Raw genomic sequence first — 24,947 nt, 5'->3', positions numbered from 1 at the left:
TGGATACGGCTCAACTTCTCGTAGTTGATGTCACGTTCTTCTTCTGGAGACTGAATGCATAATACCTCTTTTGGTTTCAGCCCCGCTCACTGAACTCCACTTTGCCTGAATTGCTTCAAAACACAATTAAACAAAAGAATCAGCTGCACACAATCGACCCGATTCCTAATCGTCAAATAATTAATTACTCTGCCCCTCCCTGGTGGGAACATAAACAATAGATTTTCTGCAGGAACACATCGACGACCGTGACACACAGCTCGTGTTTTTACAGTTAGACTGTTGCTGCCGTTACGTATACTGTGCATTATATGCATTTCCCCTATCACAGATTGCCGTCAAACAGCCAAACGTAATCGCAGATGTGTTTGTGTGATCATCCGTCACACTATTGCTATCCAATATGGCTGCCGAAGGCGCCAGCTGCTCTTCACGACGGAGACTCGTATACATGTCGCAATTCAGCGTAACTACACACGGCCCTTCACAATCACGGCAGAAGTAGAGAAGAGGAGATGCTGCTTTGAAAGTTCTCCCGAAAAGTTCTTTGCGCAGGCAGAATTCTGATTCGGCTCTAGTCCTCATGCGATTGTGCATTTGTACCGACGGCGCGTAGTACTTAATACCGCTTGCAGACAGGCACGCTTGGTCAATTTCATTTTCCCATACAACGCTGCACTTTGCATTCGTTTTACTGTATAGTTGCGCGCCCTCGTCAAGTATCCTTTCTGTGTCCGTGCGCTATTATCATCATTTGGTTTTGCCCACTTTGTTGCTCGAATGAGTTCTGTAGCATACCTCAGATGCCCTCTCGGCCCAGCTGCCTCTTACGAATTCTACCTGAAACCGCATTTGCGAGGCAATGAAAAAGATGTCGAATAGTGTCACAAAGCAGTGGATGGAATAAACGCAATTTCATTGGACTGTTTGAAAGGGACCAAGACTAAAAAGTTGCAAAGAAGTCTGGCCCTCCAGCCTCGCTGTGAGACGCAATCAACTAAAACCCGCTGATAACCTTAATGTGGAAGACTTCTAGCGCGTGGAGGTCAACGTAGCCAACTTACAAAATCCATTAAAAATCCTGAGAGACGGACGTAATCAGATGGGGAGAAGGTGTAATCAAATTGCAGCTATAAAATTGTGTAGCAAAGAAAAAAAAAGTGCTCCTCTGCCAAAACAGATCAGGCAGCGTGAGCCAAAGCCAGCAAAGATTGCGTCTCGCTTGATCTTTGCAAGCTTGTTTTGCTTTTATCTTGGGACTTTGTTTGCTATCCATCATCTATCCCGTGTTTGTTTGTTGGAATTGTGGCTCTTTTCCCAGTGGCCAATTCAAAACCGAGGGCTGTCTTTTAGCGAGTGCAAAATTGTAAACTAGATTTACGCGTGACCATTTCGAGTAGTTACCCTCATAATTGAGACATGCGCATTTAATGGCGGGGCGAAGGCCATTTACTCCTCTTCAATTAAAACTGATTAGAATGAGAGCGTTCATATTTTAGAGCCGCTGCTTATTGAAATAATGACACGTTACGATGGTACTCTATCGAAAAGGTACCGTTCACCCAAACTACACTTTATGTGTGACATATATTCACCAACGTTACAGTGTTGTGGAGACAATACAAGAAACAACCAGTCAAAGCTTATATTTATGCACATACAAGTTTTTAGATCGGTTAATAAGAGCTTCCCAATGTGCATTTGTGACCCAGTAAATCAAAGCACTAATTATAAGTGGCTTGAGCTGAAAGCCATCTGTCCCGTGACGTTTTTGACAGCTGTCATCAAATGCCATATATGGTACACTTCTAATTCCGCTCACATTTGGCCCAATGGCAAAGTGGGACGGAGAGTCTGAAAATAACCACCCCAATGCTTCAATATGCGAAGCTTTCATCTGGAATTTCTCCAGACAAAGTTCCGAGTCAAAAGTAGGACAAAAGGGCAAAGCATTTGACCGTAGCGCGTATTGGTCTTCTCTGTTTCATGCGACTCTACGGCATCCCTCAAAAGCCACTCGTTGAGATATATTGCAGAACAATATCGTTGTGAAATGTTGCCCGAAAAATAGCGGGACCGCGGACCAGGAATCTGCGATGGACGTAGTTTTACTGTCATCCAAAATACGTGTTTTTGTGAGTGGCATGTGGGGAAACAAGCGTTGAGCTTCCTCCTCCTCTCACTGATGCTCGATGGTTTATTCATATGCAGTTTGAGACTTGTCCAAATACCGGTACATTTATTGATGGTTAGCTTAATTGAAGCCTGTACAACGCAAGCCAATTGCTCAGTTTCCGGAATCACACAGTCGAGCGACGAACCGCGAAATCTTTCTTGGATCGCTTGCCTTTGCGTAGACTTCCCCGAGTTGTGATTCGGGACTGTTGTGTTGGTGCCCCAGCTCCGCTTAGTTCATGTGTTTCTCTCCCCGAGATATCGGACGTGCCGCCTGAGAATTCTGAATTGAAAAAGGAGCAGCGGCCGCACGCTTGGTTCTGTTTCGTCATGGAGGAGGGAAGCCGGCAGGCGAGGCTGGAGCGCACTCAAAAGTGGATTCCATTTAAAGGAACAGAAAGGCAAACAAGGTCTTGGATTGATCAAAAAATAGCAAATCAACGGATGCCCCAAATAACTAGGTTTCAAATCCAGACGTGGAGGCTGTCAAGGCATGATCTCAATCTTTGTGAAACCTTTCTGACATTTACTTCCGAGACTGCCCTGACTGCTTCTCGGAGCGCAAGAGATGGGAGATCCTCGGATGCCTCGCGGAACGTGAGGACTGAGCCATCCTCGGTTTTTCCATGTTATTTCATTTCACTAATCAATATCTCTCCTTGTCTGTCCAAGTGTGGAATGTCAGCTAGTTCGTGTTGGACGTGGCGAAAATGTTCAACGGCGCCGTGTGGTTTCCAGTGCTATTTAGTCTGATGCGCATACTAAATCCGGCGGTTGACTGTGCAACACATTTTTTTATTCGGTAAAAGTTGAGTTTGAAACTCATGCATTAACTCAAATCGAGTTTCCTGAATTACAAAGTCAAATAAATCACACCTCTGCCCGACCCACTCGCCTGACGCAGCAAGGGGGGACTGACATAATTTGTAAGGATCACAGTAATTCTGTTTAAAACCCAAAAGGACCTCCTCCTGCTGAAGTGTGTGTGTGTGTGTGTGTGTGTGTGTGTGTGTGTGTGTGTGTGTTCCAGGACACACAGATTGATGGGCCCTTTGCCCCCTACTGCCAACTAAGGAAACGCAAGCGCATAACAAACGGTCTGACAATGTGACTTTGTGTCTGTGCGTGTGTGTTCTACTCTTAATGCTGCAAGTGAGGCGATAACGCATACGCATCGTATTTTACTGGGCTAGATGAAGAGGAGGCAGACTACGAAAACTGGCATGAAGCGTTCTGTTCACAGTGCGTGAAGTTGGCTCGTCCCATTCCATGTTCCAAAAAGAAAAATATATATATTTTGTTTGCTACGTTTCATTAGGGTTACGTTAGCGTCCCTCAGACGCGCACGACTTCTACCAAAGTGCCGCCAAGGTCTGCATAGTCCGTGAATAGTCTGCTGTTAGACTGTAACCCCATTGCTATACCTCTTCTCTGCACCTCTGTCGCACATCGTCAGAGGAGAAGTCAGATTTATTTGGGACGCATTGTGGTTCCACCGCATTCGGAAAAACATCCATAGGTACAGTATCATGTTGCTAATAAGTAAATAATGTGTTTATCCCAGACCTCTTCATTAACTGTTGTAAAGTGTCTTTGAGTACTGTGAAAAACACTTTCAAATCAAATGTTTTTTTTAGTTTTATCATATACAAAGGAGCGCCCCGCCAACTACAGCATCACTGGATTTTCATCTTCATCCTTGCGTGTTTTTGTTAGCAGATTAATTGATAAAACATCGTAATTCCAGATGTTGGCTAGATAATTATCAAGTCGATAATGACTGTGCATTCATATTTGTTATGCGAATGATCAATATTTGATGTCACATCCGATGTCAAATTCGGAACATCTCGCTAACAGACAAGTTTAAGTCACTTTTACATCATACGGTTTACGGAACCCAAAATTAGTTACCGTGGTTTCCAATTGGGCAATCCGACGGAACCGAAATCCTCGGGCCTGCTACTGAATTATTTACATTTTTGCAGCATTTTTTTATAATTGTATGTATATGTTGTTGTTTGTGTTATTATCATATGCAATTGAATAAGTAGACCATTTCGGAATTCAACATTTGGGACTCTCTAAATGCATAATGGGACTTACACTTTTCTGATCAGCGAGTCCCTGGGACTCGCTGGGGGTAAACTGTAAAATTATCACTGGGGAAGCGCCTGATCGAGGGATTCGCTGACCCTTGAGGTCATAAAATATGATGCAGAAAACAAAAAAAACAAAAAACTAATCACCCAAAAAGAGAGACGCGTTTATCGTCTTACTGCCACGGACACATTTGACATCATCGCAGTGGCTGAAAGGTGAACGCTCAAGCTACAGATGCGATGCATGCGCGTCAGCACAATTAAAGGCTTTGCTCAGCGCTTCGTTTTATTCCGTTGAGCAACCTTTTAAACGGAGCCATAAATGCGTTCATGACCAGATTGGGATTGTCGATATGTCTTTGTGTGTTGGGCCCGCATCCCCCAGTCACCACTCTTATTGAGCCAGTCTTTTATTGATCCAAAGGCATCTGAAGAGTAGGAGTAAAACTCCTTCCATCGTGCAAAGAAAAGCCTTCAAAACATGTGCATGACATCAGCGATGTGACAACTGCCCTGCATATTTCTACTTTGGAATACATTTATTATCTCCTCGGGTCTTTTCCTTCAATTTAGTTGTGCTTCCAATGAGTACAGATTACGCATGCAATGGTTCACAGCAGTTACGGTATTTTAGATGTCAACTGTGTCGTACGCTCGCCAAAAGCATGCGCACAAAAGCGCTCATTAGGAATTCCCGCCTTCGCCTTGCTTCCTATTCAGCATCCTCTTAGTTTGGCTTTTAGCGGCCAAAGATAACATTGGTCCCAAGAGTTGATCCCTTTAAATCGATAGTCCCTTTAGAAATTCAGGATGCGGGAAAATATTTGGTATCAGAGATAGTTCCAAATGCAATCTGAAGCAAAGTAACAACCCTGAGGGCTGCAATTCAAAAAGTCCATTTATTGTGTCGTGCCTCTCCCTGCGGTCCTCGCAGCGCGTTCGCATCAAATGAAAACACATTTCTGCCTACTCCATTTGAATATATACTGTTAATGTAGGTACACATAAGCTTACGCACACGCACGCACACGAATATTCAATTCGCCACATCCTATTCTGAATTACTACAACACTTTGTCCCTTTTAAATCGTTTGTTTGAAGCATACGGAATCTTCTTGCCAAGTGCAGGACAGTTTTTACTGTCTTTGCTTCAATAAAAGTTACAATCACAGGCGTGCACGTACTTTAAAGGGAGACTTCACATACGGGATGTACGCCGCTTGCAGCAGGAAAGTGTTCATCATTTTCCTATAGTCAGTTTGAGAACAATTATTTTTCATGTACTTTTGAATTTAAAAAAAGGTTATAAAAATAACATAGCTGGCCGCCAAGTTCATTAAACACATTACGAGATAACACATGTGTCAACGTTGGACTATAGAGTGAAATTCCTCTTTTAATGGGAAACATGGAGCACTTGATGGTCTTTTGATGGCACAAAATACCAGAAGTGGGCTTTCCTTCAGTGCATCTTTTTTGCTGAGGAATGATGACAGACTAAGCACTGACCCAAGTTGGTTTTCATCCATCGGTGACATTTGTCACTAACCAGGTCAAGTACCGATGGACCTCTCAGTCTGTCCCGGACAGATGCTCATTCCGCTGACGACTGACGAAAACATGCCCCGCCTGTCTCGCGTTTGTTTGTTCGCACGGGTGAATGCAGCAGCTTTGCTTGAGTGGACTGCGTTGACTATGTACGGAAACGCTTTGCGCTTCCTGTACAGTAGGTGGCGGTATACATCAAAGAGTTGTCATCCGCAAATAAACTAGATTCATACTATTCAAAGGTATGTATGTGGGCAGCGTTAGAAATACGCACAGGACAAAAAAAAAGGGGGCTGGGGGGGGCATGTAAGGGCTGGGGGGGGCATGTAAGGGCTGGGGGGCGGGCATGTATGGGCTGGGGGGGGGGCAGGCATGTAAAGTCAGGCAAGATAACAACTAATTAAAGAGCAAAGAGGTCAGAAAGTAGCTCTGAATTTTGACAGAGAAGTTCTTGTGAGTTAAGTTGAAAATGTCTCTTTTTATTTTTGGAAAGAGTTGGGTTCATTAGGAGGTTGTGAAATAGTATTATCCAAACCCACAATGTATCTCCGAATATGGTAGTGGTTCATGCACCAAAAAGTTGTTTGTCAACTCCTGAAAGAAGAAGAAGACGGCGTGAAAGAAAAAGCAGCGATAATCATGGCAGTGTGGTTTGGGATTCGGAATTTACGAGCCACATTAAGCCAGCCGGATTGTAGCATTGGTTACAATGCGACGCAGGATTCTGATTAAGGTATGGTCAAATTTTAAAGTAAAGCTTTTGGGCATTTGAAGAATTAAAACGGCAGCAGGCAGCCACCAGCGTGCTCCTGCTGTGCTTACTAGTCAAATCGATAAATGTACGTGTATGTACGTGTGTCAAGCTGTTTGGGCAGAAACCATACGATGTACAAAGTAGACCTACAGTGCCCTCCATTTACCATTTCATCAGTGAAGGACGATATCGGATGATTGAAAATTCACTTTCAAGGTGTACTTTTCAAGAAAAAAAATTGATTTTACGAGTGCAAAGCTTCGTAAAACGCCAACACATCTCATGAGCATCTTTCCTAGCACCGCCTCTTCAAAAAAAAAAAAAAATCTCAAAGTTAGGAAAATAAAATTACTCCTGCACTGTGGTCAGATTATGTGAGATTTATCATTTCCTAGTGGAGGGGGGGGGAAAAAAAACAACTTAAAAAATATGACGTTGCCATCCTACTGAATTGAAGAAAAAAAGCTACAGCCACTGCCTTTGATGGATCGGACCAAAATCAAATGGTTTCCTCATCGCCATTGTCACACTCTTCTACAAAGTTTGTGGCTCACAGTTTAATGCCTTGTTTTTGTCTCAGCATCCAGCGCCCTCACCCTTTGGCGGATTAGACTTTGGGAGCGCTAAATTGCCAAAAGTTGGACACATTCATGTTGTCGTGCCAAGAGTCTGTTTAGGTTTGATATTCTCATGTCGTCGCTGCTGTCAAGGTTGCACCAAAGGCACAAAATATGACTGAAGCCATTGAAAAGGAACACCCAAAAAGTTGTACTTTCCAGCGTGTGGAATCATTATCGCTTTGAATGACGCCCGAGACAAAAAGTGCCACTTTAATTACAGTCTAATGTGCATCACTTGCCCCGAGCAACTTGCAAATCTTGAGCTTTCTGTTACAGAAGTTCAAGGACATATTGATGGCAGAAATGACATGCTCATGCAAGTGATCATATCAGGAAAGTCGGAGAAGTAGGAGGGGGGCGGGGGGGAGTTGGATGTGCTCGTCAAGAGTACGAGATGCCGAGATGTTATCCGACATGCCCTTTTTTGTTCCTTTCAAATTAGACACATGCAGTATATCACTTGCAGCATTTTAACTTTCAGTGTACTGTAACTGATTTAGACTTGATATGGAGCTTGTTTTCCACCGGCTCGGTTTTGCCTTTTCCATTTTGAGAAAGGGAAAGTCACTCGATGAAATTCTCTAATCTCCTTTTCCTTCAATCCTGAGTCGGTATCATCTCGCTAAGAAGGTTGAGCTCAACTCTCCTCGAATGACGCGAGTTGACAGTGCCGTTTAGCAAAACGTCTTTTTTGTCAGTGGATACTGATTGCTTTCAATGATCAGGTAAAAGTTTTCCAAAGTTCTCTGTGAGCTTGTGTGTTTGAGAGAGTACAAAACGTGTCGCAAAGTAGCAGCCAAGAACGGCTTTTTTTCCCCTGAAGTTTGAAACTGAAAAGTCATCAAAATCCATTCCAGGATTTTCAAAAGTCCCCTCCCCCGCCCCCCACCGAACAGCCATGTATTTTCTATAACTACAAAAACAACAACAATTGACACTCGCATTCATACCCATACGACCCCACACATTTTCTTTGTTCTTTGAAACAACCAATTTGATTTCTCACACTTGCCTGCCTGCTGCCCGCCTGCCTTTTTTGTTCCGTCTTTCATGTGTGGCTCAAACTGCTTTTTGGTTCCCACCACCAATGTCACGGTCCAGTGGCCTTTTTTTGTGTAGCGACAAACTGAAAGGAAAGTGAGACGAGGGCAGGTGGTGCAGCGCCAGGAGGTACACAATGCCCGCAGCCTCCAAAGACTAAGAGTGATTTACAGTCGCCAGGCTGGCAGCCGCTTGGCTCAACCTTCTAATTAGTTTGCTGGCCCAGTACTGAACTACTCAACAGATAACCTACGAAGTTAAAAAAAATAATAATCATAAAATAAAAAATCTGCATACACTATTCATAAAAAGTCTGGAATTTTTGGCTTTCGGTAAAAATTTCACGATGAGCCTAAAAATGCATGAAACAGTCGTCTTCATCATGCTGTGCGTATTTTGACATGCGACCAAAAGGACTCCTAAAAAAAATGATCGGAAGTATTCCCATCCAAGAGAAGCGGCTGCTTAGCTGAGTGTCACAGGATGTCATCATTGTAACAACTATAGGGAGACCGGAAGAGTCACAGAAAGGCATAGGAGTAGAATTATTTGGACATGTATTGGTCAATTCTCGTCTTAAACACGGAATAACATGGAATTAGAGAATAGCAAGTTGTGCAAAAACAACCGAGACGTTGAACAGTTGCACGTTTTTTTCAAAAATCAAAATGGTAATGGTATGATTTGATCTAATATAGTTTGCCTCCGCCAATAACATTCTTCTACATTCGTGTTGTTGCCGTCTTCTCCCACAGGCGGGTCATGGTTGACATACTATATCGAGAACAGAGCACAGTGTCAACTTTAATTGCGGCTGTGATTCTCGAGACCGCACAATGGCATTCCGAAAGACAGTCACTGTTTAATTAAAACAATACTGCAGCCACATTGTCAGTGACGACGACGTTGCATTTTTTGAGCCTAAATGTTTAACTAATTTATCTCCTAAAGAGCTATATGCCACGGTGCCTTGTGAAATCATTTTCACACCTTTACAATTGTTCCAGCCACCTTAATCTCTGCAGCGGCCTCTACCGACAAACTTTAAAAACAATTATTAACTGCTTGCCACTGGAGTACCACATTCTTTTTTCTTTTTTTTTTTTTTAAATCTGGCCTTTTCCCCAAATTCCCTCAAGACTCGGGTACTTCTACCCCTTTCAAAATAGCAACTTTTTACAACACTATGTTATTAACTCTCCACCTCAACACCACAAGATTGTATGCACTGCTCAAAAAAATAAAGGGAACACTAAAATAATGCAATTTAGATATCAATTAAAGAAATGTTGCACTTTAATCCCACCATGGAATGTGTTGAGGACAAAGTAATGTAAAATTGGATTATTATCCCACAGGGGTCTGCTTTTGGCATCCTACATGAAATAAAAGTGGACATTCAGAAAAGAGGCTGATCCAATTTCAGTGGAAATTCCTCAGGTCAAGTCAAAATGAGGCTCAGTTGTGTGCGTGGCCTCCTTGTGCCTGTTGGATGTCCCTAAAACGCCCTGGCATGGTCCAGATGCGTCGGGGAATTCTCTCTTGAAGGATCCCCTCCCAGACCTGGATGAAAGCATCAGTCAGCTCCTGGACAGGAGGTGCAACGTGGCTTTGGCATATGGAACGAGACTTGACATTCCATCTACAATTTATTCCTCCATATGACATCGTGCGGTGTACACGTGAACAAATGACCTCACTCGCAGCAAAAAAAAACAAAAAAAACGAATCGGCACTGAAATATAAATTTTCTAACGACTAAAAAAAAAAACCAACCCCAAAACTAAAATGCAAATCTAGAAAAACTGTTAAATAACTGAACCGTGCAAGTATGAAATAAAACCGAAATCTCCTTTTTCAGTATGTCTTTGTTCTTGGAATCTCATGTTCTGACCCGGCAGCAGTGTATTTTCCTCTCCTCGAATCCATGTCTGGAACGGATCCTCGACACCATTAAGAAAAAGAGAGAGGACAGTCGTCTTCATCATGTTGTGCGTACACTCTCCAGAATCCCATGGTGGCAAAAGCAACATCTCAGATTGGAGCTGGCAGTTACCATGACCACCTGGAGCCACACTGGTTTATGGGGCGATAGAATTAATGCCTGGAGCGAAAGCCGATCGACGTGACAGAGGAGAGGAAATAAGGAAAGATGACGTTTGCACTCGGTAGCTGGTCAAAGGAGAAAGATAACGATGCATAGAGCATCGTCCCCGGTACACTGGGTCGTAGACTTCGACCCTCACACAGTGCATCGTAGACGTCGATCGTTTCAATATTTGCAGCGGGTGGTTGAAATTGACATTGGTAGCGATACTGTATAGATAGCTAGCTAGCTAGCTAGCTACCTTGCTAGCTTGGGTTGCGAATCAATGCTCTGAATTACTCTTCCTCTCTGGTGGATTATTTTTTTCCGCCCCAGCTACTTTCTACATGGCAATGTCCCAAAACCCTCAGACAGTTAATAGTTTGATTCAATCGTTATAAACCTTTTCAATTCGAAGGCTAGGTCACGGGCACACGAACTGAGGTCAAGAGAATTTCTTCTTTTCTTTTTGCTCAACAAATACATGGTCTGTAGTGCAGTGTCATTTGTGCAAGTAAGACTAAATAAAATGAAAAATAGGCCACTCAACATTCACCATGAAGACAACCTGGGGCTAGAATGTTTTGCTGTCCTATTCAGTTGACGAAATGACAAGCATTGTTTGTTTGTTTGTTTGTTTATTGAACATAAAACATATATACAGTAATAATTTGACAGAAAATAAGGTAGATAAAAAAAGTAAAAAGAAAGAAATCAATCTTCATTCAACACAGTTATTATGTTCAAGGGAGTAGGAAGAAGTAAAAAACTTATCTAGTCCTACCCCGTTATGTGATTGTATCTAATAAATCATTTTTATATCAATCAGAAAAGAAAAAAGTAAGAAGAAAGAAGTCTCCATTAAGGCTCATACTTTACCCTTAACCGTGATATTTTTACAACTTTTGGTTTGTATCGGGATTATATACTTCCACACCCTGACACTCTTGTGTTAATTTTCTCTTAAATTCATAATGGATATTTATATACCTTTCTCTATTTATCAACTTAGTTCTGATTTATCATTATATTTAATGTTTTGAATTTATCATTTTAACTCTGATTGATGTAGGTTGTTTGTACTATTTTTTTGAATTTGTTTTTTAACTCAGCAAGCGATTTACTCATTTTCAGGTCCGTTTCGAGATTATTCCACAGATTAACACCTTTGATAGATACACTTCTTTGCTTGATGTTTGTTCTTGTTTTGAGTTTTTTGAAGAAGTTGGTACCTCTTAAATCATAGCTGCTTTCTCGAATTTCAAAAAACTTCTGAATGTTTTGGCAGAGCAGTTTATTGTGTGCTTTGTACATTAATTGGGCGATTTTAAAGTCATTGACATGAGATGGAAATGCTATTTGGATTAAGGGTTTCAATTCAATCACTGAAAAGAATAAAATGTTTTTTTGTCACCCAAAGGAACTAAGTGACTGACCACTTAACCCGATCTAAAATGGCCATTGAATATGACACTGCATGTGGGGAGTTTTTTTTTTTTAGTTTGGTGGAAAGGTATTTTTTTCCGAATGCAGCAGTGTGCACTAATGATGTGTTAAATAACTGACAGTCCGCCGGGGACTCAAGAACAGTCAATGCACCTTCTGTCAAGCCAGAAAGATATAAGCCATTGGATAGTTAACATACTGGAACGGATTCAATAAGCGGCGGTGAAGAGGAGGGGGAACAGAAAAAAATAAAAAGAAACCCCAACAAACACCTCTGCACTATTTCTGGCAGCCATCTTTGCTAGCGCAGAATTGTGCCATGCACATCATTTACATCCCCTTTTAAGGCCAGTCGGTAAAACTGTGTGTACGTTTGCCGGACAGATTGAACCTGCGTCATTGAGGGCGGGTGAATCACGGCGGGAAAACCTTTTCCTTCTCTGTTTTCTTGTTTTAAAGCACATTATCCCTTTATGCTGAATTTGCTCATTCATTGTGGACTGCCACACGTATAAGTGCATGTTTAATTATTGCTGAAATCGTGGTAAGTCAACTGTCACTACATGCCGATTGTGAGTCAGTATGAATCCTCGATGAATAGCTCGAATGGCATTTCTCAAATTAGTCATGAAATCAAACGACCTACCTGCCTGTGCCGTTATGCCGGAGACCAGGGGCATGCACAGGGCGTCCACCTGAGTCAGGCATCCAAAGCACGTCCCACCCCCCACCACCCCGCCGATAACATTTTTAATGGTCGATAATGGCTCCGGGCATCCACTGTGCTTTGCACACCACTGACTGACACGCAAGGCTTGTTTTGTTAACGTAAAGCCAATCCAGAAAAACATTCGACCTGTTTTTAATTTTTCATGAGTACTGGCAACACGTGGGCTCCCATTGAGTGTCACAGTGTGACAGCAATTGAAACGGGTGAGACACGATATGCTATGTTAATGTCACAGAATGAGTGACAGGGAGGGAATCAACAGAAACGAGCAACTTAGCTTGGTCAGTGGCAGGTAAACTGAATAATTCATAATGTAAGAAAAGCTTAGAAACATACCTTAGCCTAGCTGACAGGGCCTTGCAGCGTGCGCGCATATATCATATATATATATATATACATGGGGGGGCATGTAACTGCATTTTTAAGGCTAAACGCAGACATCACTGTGTTGGATTTTATCCCTCCCCTTTTTTGCTTTGTATAGATTGTGCAGGCATGTCTCCTGCCCGCTGAGTGTATAGTGACAAAATAAACACACCATCAAAACAGAATGCCATCTTACAATTGACATGAAGGAAAAACTCAACACGAGGAAAATCATGATCTGTCTGTCATTTCTGCGTGGCTTTATTTTGTTTATGCCATCAAGGCTCCCCAACAATCCAGTGTGGATGAATAGAGAAAATACAATTGTATCATTTTGGGATATCTCGACCTGTCACGTCGCTGATGAAGTTATTTTCTGTTGATACACTGCCTGATCCTCTTGTTTCTTTCTTTAATCCCCCATAACGTTCCACTTCTCTAGAACCTACGAGCCTAATCCTATTGTCATCACGGGAGATCGTGAGTTGATGAAAACCTTCTCACTCCACCATCTCCCAGTGATGCCTCAATAGGACAGCCAAGCCAGGCAATTGCCCAGGGCCCCGAGCGAAAGGGGCCCCCCGAGAGATGTGTGTGTGTTGGGGGGGGGGGGGGGGGGGGGATCGTTGCGACCGGGGGTCTCCAAACAACCCTCACGTACTTTTCTTACCTTGCTGTGTCCAGGTGAGTGGGATCAACGCATCGATGAGCAGGAAACGGGAGCAGCGAGTCTTGTTCATGGTGGTGATCATGGTGATCTGCTACCTTATGTGCTGGCTGCCTTACGGTATCATGGCGCTGCTGGCCACTTTCGGACCGCCCGGCCTTGTCACGCCTGAAGCCAGCATCATACCGTCCGTCCTGGCAAAGACAAGCACAGTCATCAACCCGGTGATATATGTCTTCATGAATAAACAGGTACTGTAATCTAATTTGATATTTCAGATATGGTCTGGGTCCATCCACCAGTTTGTTTTGTTCAAATATTTTGAGACGTGAAGAACTTGTGTGACTCAAAAGACAAGGGCAGATTTTTTTTTTTACTTCAGCTACATATTGGGATTCCACTTTAAGGACTCCACGGTATTGTAAACTACACTATGATTAAAAAAAAAAAAGGCTATAATACTTTGTTTGTTGACATAGCCATTTGTCACTGCGCGACATAAAGTGACTGTCTCTAGGTGGCACGCGATCTAAAAATAAACAGTTACTGTGCCTACGTTTTCGTAGTTCTAATTATTTTCTCGCTGCAAGTGGTGACACCTATACCACGGGGAAAACCTGCAGTACAATTACCGATGAAGTATTATTACTAACACTCTCAGTGGGTCTCAACTAAGCTTGGACCATGCCCACTTAAAACAGCAGGATTGAGTACCGGTACTTGGAAAAAAACAAAACAAAACAAAATATCAGATTTTTTTTTTTAATTGATTTGTCTACACGTTACTTGGGAAAGTTGTGCTCTCCTCTTCTTCTAATTCAATGGAATAGAACAGACTTACGTGTGGAGAAGTGGGAAAGACAAACAATAATACAATGGAGATGAAAATAATGAACAGGACAAAATACGGGAAGAGGAATTGGAAACCGAAAAAAATAAGACTGAATCAAATGAAATAGAGTAACAGCTGATTCTTCGGCAACACTTTTAATCATGATAATAGTGCATGTGTATGTTATATTAATATTGAAAGTGCATGATTCCTATCAGGAATAATGCGCTTGGGAGTTACAACATTTGGACAACGGACTGAAGATGCCAAAGGTGTGTCGATTGGTGAATTATGCGAGGTTATGATGGTTCTGGGCAGGAAGCTGAGCCTCAATCTGTTGACGTAGCTTTTGTGAGCTCTGAGAAGGCAGCAAACGGGTGCTAACTGGGGTTGCAAGTGTACTTGATGATGTTTGCTGCTTTAATGAGCTATTGATATCCGGCAATGTCCTCTAAACTGGGCAGAGAGCGAGCCGTGATCATCTGGGTTGGGTTTATTGCTCTCTGTGGTGTTCTCTCAGCTGCCGCGTATCAACACTTACACGCAGCATGTCAGGTTGCTCTCGACACCCGCCAGGTTGGTTTTTTTTTTTTCGAAGCACTCTCAGGAAACGTAATTGCAGCTGGGTCGTCTCGACCACCGCCGCTGTGTCGGGAGACCAGGAGAGGCCGTCGGAGATGTGTACCCCAGAATTCTGAAAAACCGCATTCTTTCGAAACGTTTCCCCATGTATATAAGATAAGATAAGATATCCTTTATTTGTCCCACACTGGGGAAATTTACAGCCTCCAGCAGCAAGAATGTAGGTAGAAAGAAGAAAAAAACAAACACCGTTCAATTAAGTGCAATATAAATACAAAATGGATAAATCGCAGTGCTATTTACAATTGTTTTTCACATCATTTAATTATTATTATTATCATTATTATTATTGTTATTTTTATTCAGCAGCCTGACAGCAGTCGGTAGGAACGAGCGTCGGTATCTCTCCTTCTTGCAGCGCGGGTGTAACAGTCTCTGGCTGGTATATGTAGCAGAGCTAGCTCAGCGACACCAGAAAGAGCTTTTTTTTTTTTGAGAGGTGTTCAGTGTGAGCCGGTTTACTGTACACCACTCCGACAGCATTCTTAACACCTCTCTGTATGATGACTCATTTGACTGAAGACCGAGCCCGTTTCCCCGTCAGCAAACAGGTGGGGGTCGAGACACGATGGCAGGGAGGATCGGACGCGCCGTGAGACTTCATGATCACTGGCATGAGTGCGACAGGTCAGTCGTCATTGAGGCTGACCACCGCTGGCATTTGGAGGACGGATTAAAATGGACAACTTCGGCCATGGAGGGACCACGGCTTGTGATGGGGACACTTTGAAGTTTTTAGTGAGGACACCTGCGAGTTTGTCGGCACATGCGCCGAGTACTTTCCCGACTGTACCGGGGCAAGTCGCTTTCCTGCGTTTGGCAGTCCTCAGCATCTGCCTCATCGCATGTTCCTGAAGTAGCTTAACCATTTGAGGTGGGTCACATGAGGAATAACACATGGCAGAATGAACCTATTTCTAAATGCCTTTATTATCTTGACCAATCTGAATTTTACCGTTCAAATTCACCTTGTGGCCACACTTTCCATGGTCAAGGTGTGTTAAGAGTAAAACCTCGCACCTCACAAATCAACATTCTAGGCAGGCTGTAATTTTGATCCCGAAAGTGACGTTTATACCAAACGACCATCAAAATGCCATGATAGAATTGCAGCTTTTTTTTTTTTTTTTTTTACTGCTTACCCAGAGGTCCAAATATCTCTTCGTAGATCTTCAGTGTGCAGTATGACAGTGTGTAAAGTTTATTGTCAACTGTTAAGAGGAGGCCCCTTGTAAAACTGGACACGATAGCCGCATGTACGGCGGTCCCTTGCGAAATTGCGGTTCATCTTTCGTACGATTGCTGTATCGCAGTTAATAAGAATAACACTGTATATTTTTCCAGAGAAATGTGAGAAAATATCGCGAGGGTAACTTGTCCCTTCACTTTAAAATCTTTGAATCAGTAAAGTAGCTCCGATTCTTTTTCGAGGTCATTCTTCCAACACGTGAGGCAGGAGACGGGATCAAAGCAAAAAATAAGCAGCCAAAGATGGGAAGTGAACGGCATAAACTCTTGTCTGAGCTTGTCTGAGCAGAATGAGAATGAGAGGAAAAAAATACTTCTATTTTCTTCTCTTTTAGTGAATATACGGTGTTAACTTAGTCGACAGCATTGGTCATTTGTAAGTCTTGAATGAATTCAGCTCGAATGAGCTCAATTGTACGTGTGTCAGAGGACTATTGCACTTTTGCCGCAAAAGACATTTTTTGAGGTCAGGTATTGTATCATGGCTCCAGAAAGTGCGGATGCTTTAAACGAGGCTTACACTTCCAGGACATTCTCATCCCTCGGTGTCCAACATCGAGCCTCTCGGCATCTGATATTGATGCGCAGCAGGTACCCTGTCGGAGCGAAGTGAATCTGAAGTATGTCAACACTCTCGCTAGGCACTCAGCGTGGCATGCTACTACCAGAAATAAATACTTGATGTCGTGCGAGAGGTCATACGACACTTACATGAGTGACTTTTATCATTCCTTTTTTTTTTTGGTTTGTTTGCTTGTTTGTTGCAATGTGGACAACAAGTGTTGCATACGTCCCAAGAAGGAAATTTGTCTTATTTCCATATCCCGAAATACAAATCCGACGCAGATCTCAGCTCAGCCGCAAACAGATGACCTCACGGGAAATTGTGAGAAAAACATAGCACCGACTTGTGACAGCCTGACGGCGACACTCCAATGTCCTGTATGTCATTTTCAGTCTTCAATTCCTCCCAGCCCGTTACTATGGAAACTGTGAGTTGAGGCGAGTTGAAGACTAAAAATGCTGTACAGATACGAGGAACAGCTGGCGTGCGTTTCGGCCATCATCCATCAGTGGCGCCCACAGTCAACACACAGCCAAAGAGGCCACCAGGAACAGGAATCGGAGCTGTGGGCTTCGGGGTACGATTTCGCTCGGGTGCGCTTTTTGATTCCTGTCAACGAACGGCGTTTTGACGTGATGTGAAACGAACTCACTTCCCGACAAAGTCGCAGAGACGGAAATCCACTGGAGTGAATAACGTCCAGATGAAACATTACGAATGCCTAATTAACTATCTGCCCATCCGTAACGTCTCGCATACCTTCACAGCCGACTGTGCAATTTGGAGCAATCGCGAGGTTATGAGAGCAGCATTTCAAGTTGCCTTCCCTTGCTGAGATCTTCTTTCAGACTCGCGCGCAATAAACAGTCAGAAAGCACAGTTCAAGTACAAAAATAGTCAAAATGCTGCTCCCCTATCCTTATTTCTCAACATACCGGAACATATTATATTCATATATACAGTATATATATATATATATATATATATATATATATATATATATATATACTGTATATATATATATTGGAGTTGTCTTATGATGAGTGACAGGTTGACAGGCCCAATGATTTGTTGAACCAGCTTCCTTCAACGGCGAAAAACAAGGACAGATGTTGTGAAATCCGTTGACAATCATTTCCACCCATTTTTTTTTCATTCTTGATTTTCATTTTCATTTCACATTTATTCACTTTTTTTTTTGAACTCCCGGGATGCTTCTCAATATCACAGTTTATGGGAGCAAATGAAGTCGTCCCATTATCATAGTAATGCTCATAAACAAAGCATCCGAGCATGGAATGACTTCATTTAGATTCTTTAAACACCACTCAAGTGACTTTCAGCATCGAAATAACCACGAGACCACTGGAGAATTTGGAATGCTATATTTCCTCCCCCCCTGCCCCCCGCACAAATAATTAGTGCGCATTCTTTGGAACATTCCCGACGAACATTTGAGACCAGCTTTGCAGTTTTAACATATCCGTCTACTGAAGTGTCAACTTGAAGTTTCTCGACAAAAACAAAAAAAAATGTTTACTCACGTATGAAAAGTCTACAATGTCTCTCGTACTGTGCTTGTATCCAAAGCAAGACGTCGCCTACTTCAAAAACGGACACGCCCTCAAAGTGCAAAATGTTATCCGGGCATCAAACCAGGTAGCTGAGAACGCTGTCCGAAAGTCCTGCGATCATCACGCTCTCAGAGACGCCTGTGACCTTTCTCACTCTCTCTCCAAAGTACCTTGTCACCGCATCAGGCTCTTTCCATCTCCCTGCCATGATTTATGTTTCTGCGGCTGTCTCCCTTGTTTTGCTTGACCTTCTAGCCTTTTACGTGCATGTGTGCGTTGGCATGCTCCGACCCCTTCCATTATTCCTCTTTGCTCCACCGAGCCCCGTCAGTGTATTATTAGGACAGCTAAGGAGAAATGTTGCTTGCCTCCATTCTCAAGATAAGCTTCAGGTTATTGACAGACAGAAAAGGCGGGGAGGCAGCGTATTCCTTATAGAAATATGGCGCTTGGCATGTCCTCGGGCATTTCGCTCGCATCCGGCAAATATTCAGTCAGGTGTCAAGTTTGTTGGGTGGTACAAAGCATCCATGCATACTTATTTTGTTGTCTAGACAAATTCATCGCTGGCGATGTAGTATTGAAGGGCAAAATGTGCCTGTTGATGTTTCTAGTTTGCGCCCTGTTGGGTCTTATTTATTTTTCTTCTTCCAGAAAATATTTTTTAATATTGTCAAGAACAGTATTTCATTTGATTTAAAGGCTTTTTTTTAACCCACCTTTATCGAGACAAGAACTTTAACTCCTGTTTATGACACTACTTTTTTTCTGCTTTTATATTGAAGCCACTTTTTAAAATGTTTTGCTACTACGCAAAATTTGACGTCAACATATCAATTAATCTAAAAGTCCAATCAGTACTCTCGTGCAAATGTTAGGTGCTAATTCATGAAGCTAACGATTATGTTGATGTAATAGTTTCTGCAACTCTTGAGTAGTTTTTACTGTTGTATTTATTTGTTGTAGGTTAGAAATCCAAGAACGACATCGGCCCCATCCTGTCATCCAACAAATCTGTACATGCTTTCACAACGTGATTTTTTTTTTCTTTTTGGGGGGGGGCATTTTTTGATGTTTATCTATTTCCAGCACACTCCCCACAGGTGATTTTTTTTCCTAAGATTTGAAGTTTTGGAGGTTTCTTTTTCTAACTGCAAATAGAAACACAATGTTGGATGAAAGAACACTAATGCTCATGAAAATCCACGTTCAACATTATGTTCCTGTGGGTCTTGTCGTCAACCAGCTCATGCCAATGTCATCGTGAGACATTTTCTTTTTGTTTGGACGTTTTAAGAACACTGCAATAGAGTTAATTAATTTGTTTGGCATTCATCTCAAATTTTACCCACAAACACAGCGACGCTTTGATTTCATTTTTTACACTTCTCAGGAATTGCGTGGAGGTGAAGGATTCTCATGGCTTGAACAATATCGGCTTCCAAATAAAATGTGTTTGTTGGACGTTTGGCAATATGTTTTGGGAATGTTTTTCATCGGTTTTGATCAATTATCTCCATTTGCTGTATTTTTTGTATTTAAGTAATGTTGTGTCATCTGGTTTCCCGTCTTGTGTCTTTCTGCTTCTTCAAACAGGCGGCGAATGACTTTCTCCGTATTTTGCACTTGTGACAAAATGTAGTAGACTATAAGTATACATTTAACTCAAGGCGTATACTAAGTATACTACGTTTTCTCAAGAGTGTTATCAGATTCCACATGTATAGGTGAACTCGGAAAGCCGGTGGAAAGAAACTGTGAATTGCGATGTGTGCGTTTCCCATCTTCAACCTACACTGTGGATGGACATGTTTGGAAATGCCTGGAATTTTAAGTACAGCCAAGCATCCTCAATGAATTGTTATGCTGTCAAAACTGCTGCTGGGGTGCTCAATTATTCAGAATCTACCCATCTGTCCATCAGCCCAACTGGATACCTGGACTTTGAGCTGCGTGACACCGGGGGAATTAGGTTGTGTAGCGGTTGGTGTAAAACGGGAGAATCTGCATGAAATCGGAATGCTGAAACTTCCACAAATTCATGATTGAATAATCCATCAAGGAGTCATTCACTATTTACGATATTTCGACAGATGATTTACAGAGACAAGAAGCCTGATCCTCACTTTCCAAAGCAGTTTGATTTGCGTGACCTGGATGTCCAGGTGATACGTAGTGGAAATATTCATTGTAGAATAACCAATCATATCAATGCGTATAGGAGAATGTTTGAATTAGCACGGACCCATGTTTAGCATTCAAACGTTTAACAAGGATGCATGCAATCTTGTTGACTAAATCCCCAGTCTATAATTTTGGAAACTTGCTGCGCTGGTTTAGTTACAAAACGTGTGCAGCTGCCTAACTGTTATATTATAATAGCTTGACACAAAGCCTCCAATTGTAAAAGTTACCAAACAAACAAAAATAAAAAAAGCAACAACGACTAAAAGTACAAAAACAGCGGTATTTTGATGCTATGTAAGGGGTAGCAACATATTAGCGAGATGCTAATAAGTAGCGTATGGCCTGCAGGTCACTTTATCATCACATGATGCACAATTAGGTCAACGCCATTCATATCTGCATACCTTTATCTTTGGCCCTTTTCTCCTCTTCTTAACTTGGGGACCCGATGGCTCTTTGGAGCGTTTCTCCATTGGGTTTAGTCGTCATCACCTTTCGCCATCAGTGTGAGTGACAACTACGAAGGTCCGTTTGACGCAATGTAAACAAACTTAAGACGACGGCAAGGAGCAGATTCGTGTGAGCAGATTCGTGTTGTTTTTTTTTGTTTTTTTACTCCCCTCAATTTCCGATCGTACATTAAAAGTTAGTCTATGAGTCTTTGTTTTATGAGTGATTATGAAATGCAATTTATTCGGGGACAGAAATGTGTGCAGTCGCAAGTTGACGAATTTTCATAAAATATCGTACATAGGACCGCACAGTTCCTAACCGGGTGTCTGACAAAAATGCAATTTTTAATAACAAAATATGTGCAGACATCTTTTTTTTTTAATTGACCAAATACTTCAGTGTTAATACAAAAACCAATCAACAAACCAGTCTGCGTTAACCAAATTATTCAGCAGACTCAAAGCAGGTGGTCACTATGGAAATGATGAGCAACCCAATATAAATGTGCAAGCGTTATTTTTAGAAGGACGGAGAGATGGAATTATGTTCTCCTGTTGTCTGTGCTCTTTCACCCGCAACCCGTGAGAGAAAATGAGCAACTTAATCATTTAGCCAATTGAGCATGCAATAATGGTGAACGAGAATCTTATGAGTAGAATGTTTCATACAATTTGGAAACTCTACCAATACATTATGTCCCTGGGCCTATTTTTTTCTCATGTAAAAAGGTTTGCCACAATAACCCTAAAATCATGTTGCGAGAAGCAGAAGGGAAGGAGACAGAGAGAGCTTAATCAATCATACCTAATCATACCTACCGGTAATTGCCTTAAAACGTTCACCAAAGAAAAATGGGAGCAATTACAGGGCCAACTTTCAACTTGCTCCAGGAAGAAACTTTACTGGCAAAACATGACTCTCTCCTTTGCGCACGTTTTATCTGAATCAATTTTGAAATCAAATCCTTGTCTCGTATGCCTTAGTTTTACAGATGCTTTCAAGCACTGCTACATTGCGAGGCTCCTCGGCGAGGCTCCAGTGTGAAGAGCTCATCAAGGGTTGCCACCAAGCCGGTGAGGGCTGGCGCAGTGACAGGTCCTCGTCATACCAACGACTTTCTATACATGGTGGCCTCCCTGGGTCAGCCAGCTGCTGCAGTGCCGCAACTGGACCCTACCCTGGAACCCACCCATGATGTCACCAAAGCCCCTTCTTCAGACTTCAACCAACCTGCTGTGGTATCACTCGTGGCCCACTTCGATGGGTGAATTCTGGCTATGACCTTGACATTAGCATGAAACGGCGATGTCTCCAGGCTGGAAGGCATTAATAATGAATGGTGCGGTTGCTGAGGTTGGTCCGACTGCAACGAGCCAGTTCAGACGAATAAAATAGAGCTGTTGCATCAGCTGAGTCCAGGTTGCTGTAGCCAATACACAGCAGTTCTGGAGGGAAGCTTTGGAATTACTTTCAGAAATTATGAGCAGGGTTGGCAGGAACTGAACCTACCTACATTGCCCCTTTGTGTTTATCTGCAGACAAAATGTGAACATGCAAAAAGAAAAAGAAAAAAGACACAAAAGGGGCAAAAAAATACTTTTTAGGTGTATTTTTTTTTGTCAACGGTTTGTAAATATTTTTTTAAATAACTGAATGTGAATGGAAGATTTTCGATATTGTCTACGAACAGCAGAGCTGAAAGAAAGAAGCCAAGGTGTAAGACTGCCGACAAAGACTAAGAATGTAACGCCGGTGGTTTTCAAGCAATTCGCCTGTCCGACAACCTCGTCTTAAATTGATCAGTTGTCACTTTAAAATGATTTAAAGGTCCCTCTAATTGACATTTCATCCGAAGACGCGATTGAACATGTACTTTGTAGCCCCGCTGCCATCTAAGCGGCATTCAAAGGTGACAGCGATCAAGAAATGCACGTGAAAGAGCTTCGGCATCGTTCCCTCAGTGGTGTCCATGCGCACTTGACGACGGCATCCCTGATTGAATGGATACACTTAATCCCACGGTGATTTGGTAATGTTCAGTGGATAGCGCGAGAAACTCGGCACCCCTTCCCCTAAAACGTACGATCCCCTTGGAATGATCTTTGCATTGCTTGTCAAATGATATTTCTTGCATGCGCAGGGAACAAAATCAAATGTTTCTGGTTAAACCCAATGCTCAGGATCCCTTCTTTTATAAACCGAAAGGGTTGGCCGCAAAGTGTCTTGCTTCAGGGCACTTGGTCAGCAAAGCACACGGGCGGATTTCACATGCCTCCCAACGCTATGTTTACAACAATCGCCGACTATTTCGAACAACACGGCTCCATGTCCTCGATCGCATCTGTACGTCTTTCGAGTGCACATCAAATCGGTCGACTGACATGACAATATGTTCTCACTCAAATGATTTTTGTCCCGTCTATATTGTTTGTCATGTGCTTGTCGGCATCCTGCGAACCGATTTCGACCGCTCGCGGTGCAAAGAGAGCTGTGAGGTTTTGCAAAGCAGAGCATCGGGTGCTGTGTTGCCAGTGAATAGTGAAGCTTTCAATGTTGTGTTTCTCTCGAAAAAGAGCAGATGTGGTGTGTCCCCACTCCCCCTCTCCCCTCCATCTAGGCTACGAAGATCTTGTATACATCATTGTATGGTACATAGGTTGATACCAAAGCTAAAGAAATGTTGATATTTTTGGAGAGGTGATGTCTTAATAAAGGTTTTTGTTATCTACGACGACACATGCAACGTTTTGTCTTAAAAACATTTTGAACACTAAGGCAGATGCAGTTGAAGAGGCATCACTGAACAAGATGCCAAGAGACTTGAACTCCTCCGCATGGGGCAGGAGCTCAAGCCAGACCTGGAGAGGGCAGTCCACACCTTTCCGACTGAGTACCGTTGCCTCGTACTTGTATTTGCTTTACTGTTGATCACTTTGTAACACTTTGAACAGTGCTATACAATCAAAGCCATTATTCTTCTCCTAATCGCTCTTTTACCCATCCTTGGTAAGGAGCGCTGATCATCATCAACATCAATGTCAACATGGGTGTCATGGATAACAACAACCAAGCACTCTGTCCGATGATTAATCATCCACAAGACCTTGACGTCAAATTGCCTTTACGTAAGAGATTTTTCATCACCAGCCGCGATGAGCAGTTGCCCGCAAAGAATCTGCTTTCAAATTGATCCCTCACTTTGCGCAGCCTCAACTTGTCTGTCTCAATTTCTGGCTTCTACCCCTGGATGAGATCAAAAGATCTCGACTCAGCAAAGAGGGCAGGAATTAATGAAGAGGACAAAATGGAGTGGGAACTGCTCAGGTGCTTGTTTCTCATCAAATAGTTGAAATGACTTGAGATGACAAAGGTTGGGTTGTCCGCCTCAGCCAGGGAGCCGCATTTTCAAAGGAAGACCTGAAAAATACATGCAAAAAGTGACGCAAAGTCAGCAAATTTGTAATGGAAGGCATTTCTTCGTGTTTCATTATTTACAATTTTAACTCGTGAGTGCGGTTTACGTTTTGTATTTTGTGATATTTTTATTCATGATGAATAATAACACAATAGAATTTTTTCTTTATAATCAAAGCCTTTTTATACGTGCTCCTAAAGCTGTTATTTTCAACAGGAACACTTTTGGAGTGATTAGGAGGTGCCGCTGCTATTACAAATGATTATCATTTCGATTTGGAGTCAAACTGACAGCCGGGAGAGGCTCTCGAACACTCGTGAGAACCAGCTGTGCTACAACAGTGTCAACTAAAACGATTTTGGGGGTCGGGGGGGGGGGGGGGGGTTGGATGAAAACACTGGCTATATTTCAGTTTTGTTTTACTAAACTGGCGGCCATTAGAATTTTTTTTTTTTAAGGCTGCATTTTGCTGTGCACTGTGGCATTTAATTTGGC

General features: G+C 42.4%; 1 protein-coding gene across 1 annotated transcript in view; it reads left to right on the top strand.

Annotated features, from left to right (window-relative positions):
* The window catches only part of LOC147194994 (vertebrate ancient opsin-like), a 34,091-nt gene extending 10,320 nt beyond the window's left edge, over window positions 1-23,771 (top strand). The window contains exons 3-4 of the mRNA XM_086129981.1: window positions 13,554-13,787; window positions 22,021-23,771. Of these exons, the coding sequence (XP_085986107.1) occupies window positions 13,554-13,787; window positions 22,021-22,305 (519 nt within the window). The 3' untranslated portion in view covers window positions 22,306-23,771. The remainder of the gene's footprint in view (window positions 1-13,553; window positions 13,788-22,020) is intronic.
* The last annotated feature ends 1,176 nt before the right edge of the window (window positions 23,772-24,947 follow it).

Source organism: Hippocampus guttulatus, chromosome 14, assembly GCF_054856545.1.
Source record: "Hippocampus guttulatus isolate MCC_2025c chromosome 14, RoL_Hgut_1.0, whole genome shotgun sequence".
Taxonomy (NCBI): Eukaryota; Metazoa; Chordata; class Actinopteri; order Syngnathiformes; family Syngnathidae; genus Hippocampus; species Hippocampus guttulatus.
The sequence above is the reverse complement of the archived record's forward strand: the minus strand, read 5'-3'. Positions and strand labels throughout refer to the sequence as shown.